At 35.1% G+C, this 13,755-nt stretch overlaps 1 protein-coding gene across 1 annotated transcript; it reads right to left on the bottom strand.

Annotated features, from left to right (window-relative positions):
• Positions 1-12,774: 12,774 nt before the first annotated feature.
• Positions 12,775-13,530, bottom strand: LOC125189850 (myb-like protein X). Its single transcript, XM_048087078.1, has one exon. It carries the CDS (start codon positions 13,528-13,530, stop codon positions 12,775-12,777), a length of 756 nt encoding a protein of 251 aa, XP_047943035.1.
• Positions 13,531-13,755: the final 225 nt, after the last annotated feature.

Raw genomic sequence — 13,755 nt, 5'->3', positions numbered from 1 at the left:
TTCAATAATAAGAATGAAAATAATTTGCTAACTGATCTATATATTTTGCGATATTAAAGCTTGACCATATTAAAATTTTAACAAATCAGATACTAATGTCATTAGAATTTCTTTTTCAAACCTAATATTGGATAAAAATAATTAATTGTTTGATTTCTCTATTTTTGTCATAAATCTTAAGCACAATGTAAATCTAGTTAATTTAATAAAATTCTAATGTCATTAGAATTTCTTTTAAAAAATAAGTAGTTGGATGAAATAAATTTACTAATTGATCTATCGAAGAATGACATGCTACATAATGTGGGCTCCTTATGTGAATACCACTCTCGTTCGACGCACATTTAGCGTTGTTCGTTTTGATTTGTATATTTAGTTTTATTCTAATACATTAGAAAATGTTATTGAAATTTTTTAGTTTCACAAAATTCATAAAAATTAAAGCTTGATTTGTTAGTTTATTAATTTATTTTAAACTTATAGAGAAAGCGAGCAAATCGAGCTTTCATTTTTATGATTTTTTTTAAATTAAAAATTTTAATAACATTATTTGATTTATTAGAATCAAACAAAATATATAAATTGAAATGCTAAACGTGCGTCAAACGAGAGTGGTGCTCACATAAGGAGCCCCCGTAAGATATGCAAGCATATAATTCATCTTGATCTATCTATTCTGTAATATAGATCTTAACCACAATTAAAATTTATTTAATCAAACACTAATATAATTGAGATTACTTTTAAAATTAAAACTGTTGAATGAGAATAATTTACTAATTCATATATTTAATTTAAAGATATTAGACTTGAGCACATTAAAAGTTATTAAAACAAACATCATTAAAACTTTTTTATTAGGAACGAATTCCTCTTTGCATACCACTAAGAATTTAAGATACTATTCAATTAATTATCTCTAATCTTATTTTCAGTCTTGACTTAACAAATTTAATAGTATAAAGTAATACATAAAATTTAAGTTTCTAATATACTTTTATTTGGAAGCTCCTACCACTCTAACAATTAAATTTGCAATTTCCGGTGAAAGAATCAAGTAAAAAATCTATGTTTCACTATTGTTGAATTTTTTTCTAATTAATTAATTTAATCAAACACTAATGTCACTATAATATCTTTTACACACCAAACAATTCGAATGAAATAATTTCCTAATTGATCTATTCATTTTTGAATATTAGTTCTCAATTATACTAAAAAAATATTTAAATCAAATACTAATGTCATTAGGATTATTTTTACAAACAAAATAGTCGGATGAGAACAATTCAGTATTCATTTATTTATTTTTGTGATGTTAGATCCCAAGGGTCCTATTCTAATGCTTATAGCACCTTAATCCAAAATCAAGACTAAATTTTCACCCTTGGATTTTAAAATGAGTGGATGAGATTAAAGCTCACAAATCTCAATAAATAGTAGACAAAATATCAACAAATGGGTAATATCGTCATTATGTTATCATATGATAATTTCCGTGAGTCTTTTTTATATCAACATTGTGTATTACAAATATCAACAATATGACATTAGAATATCAACACAAGGACAAGAAAATATCAACACATTTTTATTGAGATTGGACATGCATAATATTGAGATTTTGCCTACAATATATTGAGATTTTTTGTTGCATTTGTTGATAAAAGCTGCTTATCAACATGTACGAAAATTGAAATATAATTTATCAAATTTCATCACCCGGACATCGTCGGAACATATGCAATTGAGATCACGTTGGAATCCTTATTAAATTATCTTTAATTTGATATATTTTTTGCGAAAAAATAATTTAAATTGAGAGAGTTACGTAAATTTAAAGATTTGAGATGATTTTAAGGAGAGAGAAAGTAGTTAGTTATAATTACTACATATAGGATTTGACATTAATACCCTTTTAATTTAATTAATAATTTAAAATATATTACACTTGACATTATTATAAAAGTTTCTTTAATAAAACACTACTGTTATTAAGATTTTTTTAGAAACCAAATAGTTGAATAAAACTAATTTACCACTAAGAATTAAACTATTTGTGATAGGAGTATTAGATTTCAAGCACATTAAAATAATTATTTAATGAAATACAAAAATCAATAGAATTTTTCTTATAAATAAAATAATTAAATGAGAATAATTCACTAGTTATCTCTATTTTTGCAATATTAAATCTGAAATATATTTAGAAAATCATTAGTCAAACAAAAATTTTATTTAGTATTATTTTAAAAATTAAATAGTTGGATGATTATATATAATTTTTTATTGTGGTTAAACGATTACGGTTGAAATATTTCAACTAGTTATTAGTATTTCAACTCTATTAGAAAACCATTTACAACAATTCTCATCCTCGTACTCAACTAGTTATGTATAGGATGAACAAAAGAATTCTTCAATTAAAAGGTATAAAACTAAATTTAATTGATGCTAAATCAGAAATTATAAATAAATCGATTATTTTATAATGAATTAATATTTCAAACAAAACTAAATCTTACAAATTATAAGTATAGAAAGCACAAAACAAACCTTAATATTCATACAATGGGCTATGCCTAGATTATAGGAAATAAATATGGAAGAGATGAAATTGGAGAGAGGGAAATCAAGCGCCATTTACAGGGAAACAGGCGCCAGTTTTTGGGTTTAGAAAATAAGAAGCGGTAATTTAATGAAGGATATGGAAGTAAATTAAGTTTTAATTGAACCAGAAATTATAAATAAACCGGTTTTTTTTCTATTTAATCAGTTTATGATCGTACATAATGTCGTTGCTTAGCTTTTCCCTTCAATAAAATAAGTAAAATAAATTCATAAGTGAGAAACACATGAAATTGTATATTGGTAAAATCAATGCAAGAAATTTAGCTAATTAAGTCGGCCGGTCTGGCAATTAGCACTCCACCATGTCTAGAACTATGTCTATGGCATCATAAACTAATTTAGACTAAAAAAATATTAGAAAAGTAAAAAAAGCATGTTGAAATTGATGGTTCCTTCTTCCCTTGAATAGAAAGAAATGCATCTAAGTTTTGGCGTCGTTGATTCTGTGGCTGGGGCCGGAAACCGGAACCTTCCCCTTGGGCAGCTCGTGCATGACCGAAGCTCCAAGTACCAGTCCGAGCTTCTTAGCATAGTTGCTTGGAGAGTCGATGGCGTCGGATTGTGTCAAGGGCCGGCCAGATGCCAGTTGGAGTAAGATGAGTAGCAAAATTATAAAAATGGACACCTTTTTCTCCATTGATTGGATACAAAAACGCTATATGAACGATTGAGTGAGGGTTTTTTTTGTGAGAAAGAAAAGAATAGTGATGGGGTTAATAGGAATAAATTTGGTTGGCTTACTTTTTAATCCACATGCTCAGTTGTGAATTTCAAGCATTAATATAGGCACATGTGACATAGAAAGACTGTGTGTGTATGTGCATTTATTGTAAGGTGAGGAGATTGTATCAACACGGTTTGAATTTGTGTCACATTTGTTACTAAATTAAGGTCAAGGGTTATTTTTATTATATTTATTTTATTTTTTCAGGAAACAGATTTCTTTTTCGGAATGAATATAAATATTATGCTCTTTCCTGATATGCCAATTAAACTGAGATGCTACACCCCTTCCAAACACGAGAAATACTGAAGTTGTAGTTTCTACTCCTATTGTCCCAAGAAAAATAATCTTTTCTTGGACGGTACATAATTTTATATAATTTTTTTTTAATATTAAGTCTTAATCTGCAAATCCGGTCAAACATATTTAATCCGATTCTACCAAAGACGGGTTCGGAACACCTGTGTTCAAATAAAAAATATATAAGATAGAGGGAATGAATTAGAGATAAAGATGCTCTACTTTTGTCATTTTAGTTAGAACAAATCAAAAAGAAAAGTGGGTCATCTTAGTGGAATAGAGGAGTACTTAGTTTTAAAACTTTATGTGCTAGTAGTAAATAAAATGTGACTTAGTTTTGGTGGAAGAATTAAAATGGAAAATGAAATTATATTTTTTGGGCGGAGGGATTAGATTTAGAAATTGCAAACTTTAACTACTTTTATTAGAATGGTGCAAATTTTAAATAAAATTTGCACTATTGTCATGGTTAGAAACAAAAATTCAATTCAATTGGAAAAGGATGGGGTTATAATTCCAAATTATTCTATATTAGCAAAAGACAGAGTAGTCATCCCTTATCTGGAAATTGGAATGAAGAAAAGATGATTAGAATGCTTTTACCATTTTTCTCTATTTTCTCACATTTGGATCAAACAAGTCTATTTCATATCTACAGCTATTCGATAACTATAAAGTATTATTTCCATTTTCTTTCTTCGTATATTGTCATATTAGTTATTGACTTTTTTTGTACTGGAACAATAAAGTATCATTTCCATTTCTTTTTTTTTTCTTGTCATATAAGCTAATGACATTTAAGACCTGTTGATTTCACTCTTCTATGACAAATATTTAGACTAAGTTTACACATCATATTCCCAATAGAGGAAGTTAACAAAATTAAAACATCAAATTTCACTCAGTCATGTTATATTAGTTGCACCTAAATTGTGATTGCACAATGAAATTTCAGAAAATAAGTAATAAAAAGGTAGTAGTAAAACAAAATGAAGCACCACCCACCTAAGTCAATAATTGCACAGCAACTAACTGACTGCTTCATCAAACACTTTTAAAGAAGAAACTACTCCGTGGATACTATTTCAAAGTGAATCATTTCTCAAAGACTATACTGGAATAAGATACTTATATTTTATTATAAAATTAATATATAAAAATAAAATTCACATTTCATTAAACTTTCATTCATTACAAATATATCCGTGACGAATGTTTTCATTCATTACAAATATATCCGTGACGAATGCAAAGAACATGTCGTTGGGTAAACATGGATTTTTACACATAAATATATGCACGTTGGCATTTATGTTAATAATTTCAAACCCCTACTCCAATGGTAATTTAGTCATTATTTCACAAGGGCAAGTTACCGTACGAACAATATTACGCTGAAATATTAGTAAGACATTTATTCCAAGTTTGTTAGAAAATCCGAATGTCAACTAATGAGCATAGGACACGTGCATTAGTCCTTATAAAAGTTCTCGAGAAAATGTGCCCACTCCTAACTTGCGACTTGCGAGTATTTTTGAGCACATACATCTATCTTAATAGTCATTCATATGCATAACTGAATTACTGCTCAGATAAGTTTGGGTCTATATCTATCTCTCGGTTCTAACCTTAAAGATTTCCTATAAAATTTTCGATAATTTACACTAAACTCAATTTTATTTTTAGTAAATGTCAGATCACATATTAATTTTATTCCACCTATTTACACTGAACCTAACAAAAATTGATATTCGCCTACTTTTAAACTTTATCAACCATATATATATTTTTATTTAAATTACACATTAACCTCACAACACATAATAATTTATATAAAATTAAATATTCTAATGTGATTTCATTGTTAATATACTATATATAATATTTATTTAATAAAAACATCTAATAGTATGACTTAAATTTTTTTAAAAATACATTAAACATAATATAATAAAATTCAAACTTAACTTCAATATTATCCCATTAAACAGAATAACATCGTTAATGCTTGGACTTCTTACCTGTAAAGTGATGATGAAATATATTCTCTCTTTCCGCTCTAAATAGAATATCTTTTATTTGGTACAATATTTTATGCTGTGTTATTTTATGAGTAATGAAAAGAATTTAAAAAAAAATAAAGAGGGAAAAAGTAGCGATAGTAATATTTCTACTTTTATAAATGTATCATTTATAGTAGGATATCCAAAAAGTAAAATGTGTCACTTAGAATGAAATGAATAAAATAGTTAATACTATCAACCGGGTCAATCCACTCAGGTTTAGACCAATTCATTCTGATTGTCAAACTATTAAGAAGCAGGCTATTTTGATTTTAGATTGAATTTTTAGATTATAAATTTTTAATTCTAATCATTTGAGTTTCTGATTAACCCATCAAGCTAATCAAATATAACTTTTGAAACAAATAATAACTCTAATTAGAGAGTTTCAAATAAAGGATTGCATTAAAAATGAGCATATGAAACATACTACTCCTCGGAAAAGTTTTTAAATTATTAAGAATGTTGGAATGTGATATGATATGACCCCAAAAGATATGAAACATATTTTATGTTTTAAGGAGTAATTTTTATTGATACGAGGCATGTTATTTTTTTTATTTTTTATTTTTGAAGGAACATGCTTTTTAATCTCTGAACTATGGATCGGTAACAATTTAGATACTGAATTAAATGATTATAAATATTTATTCCCTTCATCTCACTTTAGGAGTCCCGGTCACTTTTGCATAAACGTTTTACAAAAATCCTAGTAATAAGTTAAAGTGGAGAAATGATCTTGTCAACATTATTCTCTCTCTTAATTTATCATTTCTCTACTTTAACTATTTATATAATTTTTATAAAATTAATGTGCAAAAGTGACCAGAACTCCAAAAATAAGACAAATATCTAAGATTCTTCAATGTAATACCGTTTAAACTACTCCTTTTTACTGTTTTAAACTTTTTTCAGTCAAAAATATCACCGAGCAAAGATACTTTTGTCAATTAACTAGGAGAGAGACTGCTACATTATGCAACCATGCAGTATATAAGGGTATTTGACATACTGCAACATCACAATACCGATGAGAGAAAATAAATTGGTATTGTGAGAGAAAAAATAAATTTTATTTAATTTCATATTCAATACACAAGAGTGAACAACAAAAACGCTTCGTGGACAATATGGTTTGCACATTTTCAATACATGGTAAAAAAATATAACTAATGTCTACTTTTGCACTATTTTAGAGCCCTTATTTGGTCTATTTTTAGTGTCTTAATCGCAATTCATGTCCATATTTCACATATTTTATCTATTTTGGTATTTTGACATGTTTTGTGAGAATTGTGCATATTTGAGTCAAAAAGATAGGAAAAATTCGAAGATGGAATTCTGGAGATTTCAAGACGCCCAGCGGCCCGTTGCGTGTGTCGCAGCGACCGCTACGCCTGAAGCGGTCCACTCCGGAAAAATTGTGCTGAAAAGTCTGAAGACGCCCAGCGACCGCTGAAACGTGTGCAGCGACCGCTCGAGAGATCCCGTAGCCACTGGACTAATCCACAACGACCGCCGCAGGACATGCAGCGACCACTACCCAAATCCGCAGAGGCTTCGGACAATGCACAGCGACCGCTGGCCAAGGTGTAGCAGTCTGCTGTGAAAAGGCGATGCACGAATTTACTTAGATTTTCTCTAGATTTTACCTAAATTAGCCAACCTCTTCCTTCCATCCATAGGATTCGACCTACTCCCTATATATACCCCCTAAACCTCTTCATTCGAGAACACACTTTTTACGCTCTTTGCCTCACAATTCTAGAGCAAAATATTTGAGAGTTCTTCTTTGTGCAAGAGGTTGAAGACGAAGTCAAGTGAAGATCAAGGCTACAGGGTTCTACCTTTGGGTTTTATCGCTTCAGTTCTTATTTTTACATTGTTTTCCCTTCAAACTATGTTTTTAGATTATTCTATCATGTGTAACTAAATTCATAGGATTCTAGGGTTGTGTTAGTAACTCTTCGTGGTTTATACAAATTTCGTTTTCTATTTAATATCCGTTTTGTTTATACTTCGTTTCTTCCTTAAGTTGTTCGGTAATACTGCATGCTTGAGTGACACACGATGCTGATTTAATATAACTTGCTACATAATCGTAAGAGGAGGTTGGCGAGTTAGATCCACTTAATAGATACTACAATTAGCTTCCCTTAAAACGACACTGTTAATTGAGAGTGAGGACTTTTCAAGGGTCTTAGGAGCTTTTAGGAGTTACGAATCTAGGATAGACAACCCTAGTGTTAGTAATCTACGCTTGTACCGCATGGGCAAACACGAGAATTACCCGCAAGTGTACGGGGCTAGTGTAGCAATAAACAAGTGCGAGTATCGTATCCATGGAGAAAAATTGTGCAACTTAAGTACCACGAACCGATTTTGACTACTATCTAGAGAATCCGGAAATGTTGCTTTTGATTTTGAAAAACAATTAAACATAAACAAGATAAAATCACGCAACAAAAAAATGATTTTCAAATAAGAGAACAAGGTAGAGCCTTGGATCCAACTACAACGAAAACAATGCGAATAATTCAATAACTTCGATTACCCAATTGAAGTCTCTAGGATTACTGGGAAAGCCGCTAGTCTAGACTAAGCCCTCTCTCGAGGGCTCTTAACCAGTTGATTAATCATTAATATTGAAGTCTCCTTCTAATACGTCACAATTAACTCCTTAAAATGAAAGGCTCAAGCCCTCACTCTAGAATTCCTTCTCTCGAATGAAAATTATCTAGGTATTGTTCATTCTTTTATCAATCCTAATTAGGTGTCTCTCGATTACTCAAAACTAGGTCAACAAACCCAATTGGTAGCTAATCAATTGAATTTAAAAAGCACAAGAATGAACCAAAGAAATCACAAGAGCAAAGGTAATCAAAAGTCCTTGAATTAATCAAAAGTATTCATTGTAGTCTTCACCAAAACTCTACAATAGATTTAGCTACTCATATTCAATGCAAATTCACAAGAGAAATCCATAGAAAGTGAATTTAACATAGGAAAACTAATAGAGATACTCCCAAAGGTGAATTGAATGGGCAAATCGTCTTCGTCTTCAAACTTGTTGATGAATCGGACTCTTTGTCGCTTCAATCTGCTCTCAAATGTGGAAACTGCTTCTGGGGCATGTGGAATATATCTGGAGTCGAACCCTAGGTCCTATTTATACCCGGGGCGAAAAATAGAAGAAAATCAGCATACGAGTAAATCGTCCGGCCGGACGATTTTAAGTAACAAAACACCCGACCGGGCGTTCTTCTTAAACAACGACATTGTACAAACGCCTGCCCCGGGCATTTTTCCATAGGAAAAAGCCCGGTCACAGTGGATACGCCCGACCTGAGAGGCAAAACGCCCGACTTCCTTCAACTGAACGCCCGGTCTTGTGCACTGAAACGCCCGGCTTACGGTTTTTGGTACCGTTTTCGTCCGTTTCCACCTGCTGTGACTACAAAAACTCGACGAACTTATCAAAACACTAAAATAAGGAATCATAGATGAAAACTCAAGTAATGTGCTATAAAACACTGACATCTGCACTATTAAACATCCTAAACACTTGTTAAACTACGAGTTTATCAGGCATAACTAGTGTGACTCGTTCTATCGAAGTATAAACTGTGCTAGGATATTGTAGGAGGAATTTGTATAACCATAATTGTGAACGCATATCCCTGGAATTCTCTTATCTCATCTATTTGATCTCTAGTTTGTGTTGCAATCAACCGCTTATTGTTTTCAGTTTAATTGTTTTCAAAAGTTTTTCAAAATCCACTATTTCTCCAAATAGTAAAAGAAGCTTAGTAGAAGGTAGTCAGTCGGTGATTTTATTCCCCGTGTTCGACAACCCGGTACTGACCTTTAGCTATACTAGATCTACCATGTATACTTGCAGGTATATTTAGTGTTAATAAATAGTGCATCAAGTTTTTGGCGTCGTTGTCGGGGAATAATATCACTTTGTGATTGATATCTTCCAAAGGACGATTTTACTACTTTGGATTTTTCTTGCTTTCTAATTTTGATTTTTAGTTTTATTTTTTATTTTTATTTTGTCTCTTTCAGGTAGTGTAACACCCCGACTTTTTGCTTTTTTTTTAATTGTCTTGGAAGGAAGTCGAATATTTTAGCCGATTTTTCACCCACGATTCTTGTAGTAAAATAATATACTATACATTTTGGGCCTATAGAATTTATTCAATTCTTTTTGAAGAAAGCCCTTTGTTATGAGCCCAAGTCATTTATTAAATTTTCATGTTGAGTCACTTTGATTATGCAACCCAATCATCAGGATTTAAACGCCAGATTAGTTTCACAAATTTTTCCGTTCCACAAAACCCGCAACAAATCGGTTTCTACCTCCCCTTGATTCCATGAAATCGGTTTCTACATATATATCTCCCCATGATCCCACGTTCATCACTCCCAATCAACTTCATTTTGTTTCACCAGTTTCAAGCTTGAGAGTTTCAGAGAGAATACGGTGAGGCGCTATGATGACGGCGGCGTCGATCCTACACCACCAGCGGGCAGTAGCATGGCGGCAGAGAGAAAAGAGGGAGAGATAGATAGAGCTGACGGAGAGGGAGACGACGAGCAGCGATGGGGCAGCGAGAAGATGAGCGATGGCACCCCAGCGAAAGGCGAGGGTGGCGCCAGAGTTTGACGACGATGATGACAGGGGTGCGACTCAGGCAGCGCTGAAATTTCGGTGAGAAGAGAGGGAACGCAGCAGCGAGATCGATGGAGAGATGGAGGATGAAAAAGAGGGTGAATTGGGGCTGCTTGGTGGCGGAGGATTTAGAGAAAAAGAGAGAGAGACGGCGGTGGCTTTCAGTTCGGAAATGACGTGAAGAGAGGAGAGACCGGCTGACGGAGGGAGCAAAGCAGCAGTGCCGGCGTTGGGTACGAACAACAGCGCTGCACCGCGACAGCAGCAGTGTTGCGTTCTGACCAGGGGAAGTGCAGCCTTACCTTCGACCGAGAGAGGAAAAGAGAGAGGGTGCGAGGCGGTGGAAATGCAGCAGCGGCTGTGCTGCGAAACGGCGACGGACAGCAGCGGTGTGAACGGAGAGCAGAGTGAGATGGTTTCGGTGATGCTTAGACTTCGGCTAATGGCTGTCTCGATCAGGAGCAGCAACGGCTTACCTGGCAGCAATGATGCCGACAACATTTTGACAGCAGCGGCGCTGTGGCGGAGATGAGGGAAAGATAGGGCGGTGATGGCGACGGCAGCGCTCAACGGAGAGGACGGCAGCAGCGCTACGCGCGGCGGTGCAGAGAGAAACGAGACAGTGGTGCCATGACAGAGACGATGGCTAGACAGAAGGAGACGATATAGAAAAGAAAGAAGAGACCGATCTTGAGGAATTGAGAGAGAGGGAAGAGATTAGAAATTTCTCCCATTCTGGACTCTCACGTAAGGTGAGAAAGAGAGAAGGAGATGGATTGGAGTATTTGGGATGGGCCAATTTAATTAAATGAAGATTGGGCCGGAGTACACTAAAACAATGGGTGACTTCACGCACGCTTTTCGAGAATGGAATGGAGCACAAGTTAAAGCTTTAAATGAATGAGGTGGGCTTTCGAATTAAACTTTTAGTGTGGGCTTTCGAACTAAACTTTTACTGTGGGCTTTCGAACTAAGCTTTTACCGTGGGCTTTCGAATTAAACTTTTAGTGTGGGCTTTCGAACTAGATACTTTTAAGAGCTTTAGTTTTAATATATCGATTCGAGCATCATTTTATGTGAAGAAATTCCTTATTACTGAGATTGCAATTATTATTGATTTTATTCGATGGTGACGTGATTTATGTGTTTAAAGTGAAAGTGATGTTATGTGATATATGTGTTGATTTATTCAGTAATATTGTGAATTGCTCGACTTGTTGATGTGATGTGAGGTGATGCTTGATCTTGATAAAAAAAAATGATTCAAATACGTTTTATGAGAAAAATGGAGTTCAAAGGGTATGTCATGCTATGTTTTTGTTTTGAGAAATGCCTATTTGTTTGTTTAGCAAGGGAGTGGTCCCTAATAGACCTATTGAAATCGAATTCGGGTCTGACTAGGGAGTGAGTCCCTACTCAGGCTAGTGTATACCATTGGGGATCGTGAGCCGTCTTTTGGGTCGGCCGGTCTAGTGAACGAGTTTGAGGCCATAATCTCGGTTCACATGTTGTTGAGGTTGTTGATGTTGAGATTGTTGAGGTTGTTGAGGTTGGGGTTGTTGAGATGATGATGTTGATGATTGCTTAGTAGGGAGTGAGTCCCTACTATGAGTTTAATCGAATTCGGGTCCTAGCAAGGGTGCGCCCCTACTTGGACTAGTGTACATGATGAGGACTGTGAGTCATCGAATGGGTTGGCCGGTTTTCGTGCTCGTGGAAAGTGGCCCCCTTACACGGCACTCTAAAGAACAGATATGGCAGTTTCTTAAATAACTCAAGGAAAAATAGTTGTGTTTTTGAAATGATGAGGAAAAGGATTTGAGGATGAGTTGAAAGTTTGTGCTTGTGAAATATTTTTAGTGTCTTGGGCCTTTTCAAACTAAAATCCCGAGGTCACTCAATGGCGGCATAACATAACTGTTTTATAAAATTGTTTTGGCATTTGTTCACTGAGTACATCAAGTACTCAGCCGTGCATTTGTTTTCCCTATGTGCAGGTTGAGCGGTGACGAGTGCGGAGGGTGTTGAGCATAAAAGTGAAGAATGTTTATCAAATGTCCAGAATATGTTGTGTCTTCATACATAGCAGTATTCTACTCTCGAAATGCTTCCGCTGAGTTATTGTCTTTCTTTTGAGTTGTTGATTGTTGAGATACTCTGATTTTAATCGAGCTATAACTATTATTTCGAGCTTTGGTCGAGTTGTGTCTTTTTCCCCTTTCTTCCCCGCTTCTTTAACCCTCCCCTAGTCGCGATTCACCGTGTTTTCTATCCTTAGAAAATGCGGGCGTGACAAGCGAACGCGCTCTGGGAAGGACAGCTTAGAGCCGCTCGATCTCGAACTTGAACGGACACGTAGGATAATAAGAAGAGGACGACTAGCAATGGTGGTTGTCAGGGAGTTGCTGCTCATGGTACTCCTCACCGTCTAGAGAGACGTCTCTCTCTGACTCCGATTCTTTGCTGGAAGTGTAATCACTGTCACTCAACCTCTTTCTCTCTTCTGGCTCTCGGATCACTATGCTGGTGTTGGCTGTGCGTTGTTTCTTTATGATCTGCTTCTTCTTGGCAGGGGCCTTTCGTTTTCGCTTCCTCTCCTGGAGGTACTTGTCTTCACCTTCGTCTGCCTTAGCTTCCTGGTCCGCTAGTGTTGAATGTTCCACTTGGGCAGTAGGCTCGGTCACCACGCAGTCACTGGTATCATTATTTATCGCTTCCTCCTGACCTACTGACTTCGATGCGAGGTCCAGACCCTTAGCCACCTTGTCAGCCTCTTCCTCCTGGTTATTTGGCGTGTTTGCTCCTGCCTCAGCCACCTCATCTTCACTAGAGATCTCCACTGCATCTGCTGCCGTGTTTGCTCCTGCCTTGTTGGACGTCCATTTTCCTAAGCATCTCTGTGACACTCTCTTGAGCTTCTGCCTTTCTTCCTTGGGGTCGTTTTTCAACACTAGTGTCCTCTTAACTGGCTTTGGTTTTGACACGGTTGGGGCTATAGTTTCCGGCTCCTCCGGTTGTACTTCGGCCTCTTCCACTGTTTCTTTCTCATCATTCCTTTCCTCTGACTTGTGTGTCTCTGTTTCCTGCCTCTCCTCTTCAGGTTGCTTCACTCCTTCGGTTTGTTCTACTCCCATTTCTTGTACTGGTTGGTGGACAACACCCTCTGACCCTCCGCTACTATGGATGCTTTTGAAGCCCTACTGCCTGGGATGCGAGGTTCAGAACCTCAGCCACCCCCTCAGTATGTATCACGATCCTGTCTCCCCCACTTATAACTGACTGGAATTCATCATCAGCCATTAGCCCTTGCTTTCTGGCCATTTTGTTCAGATCTATCTCCTCCCTCTCCGCTTCTTGGG

The sequence above is a fragment of the Salvia hispanica genome, chromosome 5, assembly GCF_023119035.1.
Source record: "Salvia hispanica cultivar TCC Black 2014 chromosome 5, UniMelb_Shisp_WGS_1.0, whole genome shotgun sequence".
Taxonomy (NCBI): domain Eukaryota; kingdom Viridiplantae; phylum Streptophyta; class Magnoliopsida; order Lamiales; family Lamiaceae; genus Salvia; species Salvia hispanica.
Note: the sequence above shows the minus strand (reverse complement) of the source record. Positions and strands in the feature narration are given on the sequence as shown.

Excerpts from the sequence above, each read along its gene's own strand:
- LOC125189850 (XM_048087078.1), bottom strand. The coding sequence starts at position 13,530 with ATGGGAGTAGAACAAACCGAAGGAGTGAAGCAACCTGAAGAGGAGAGG.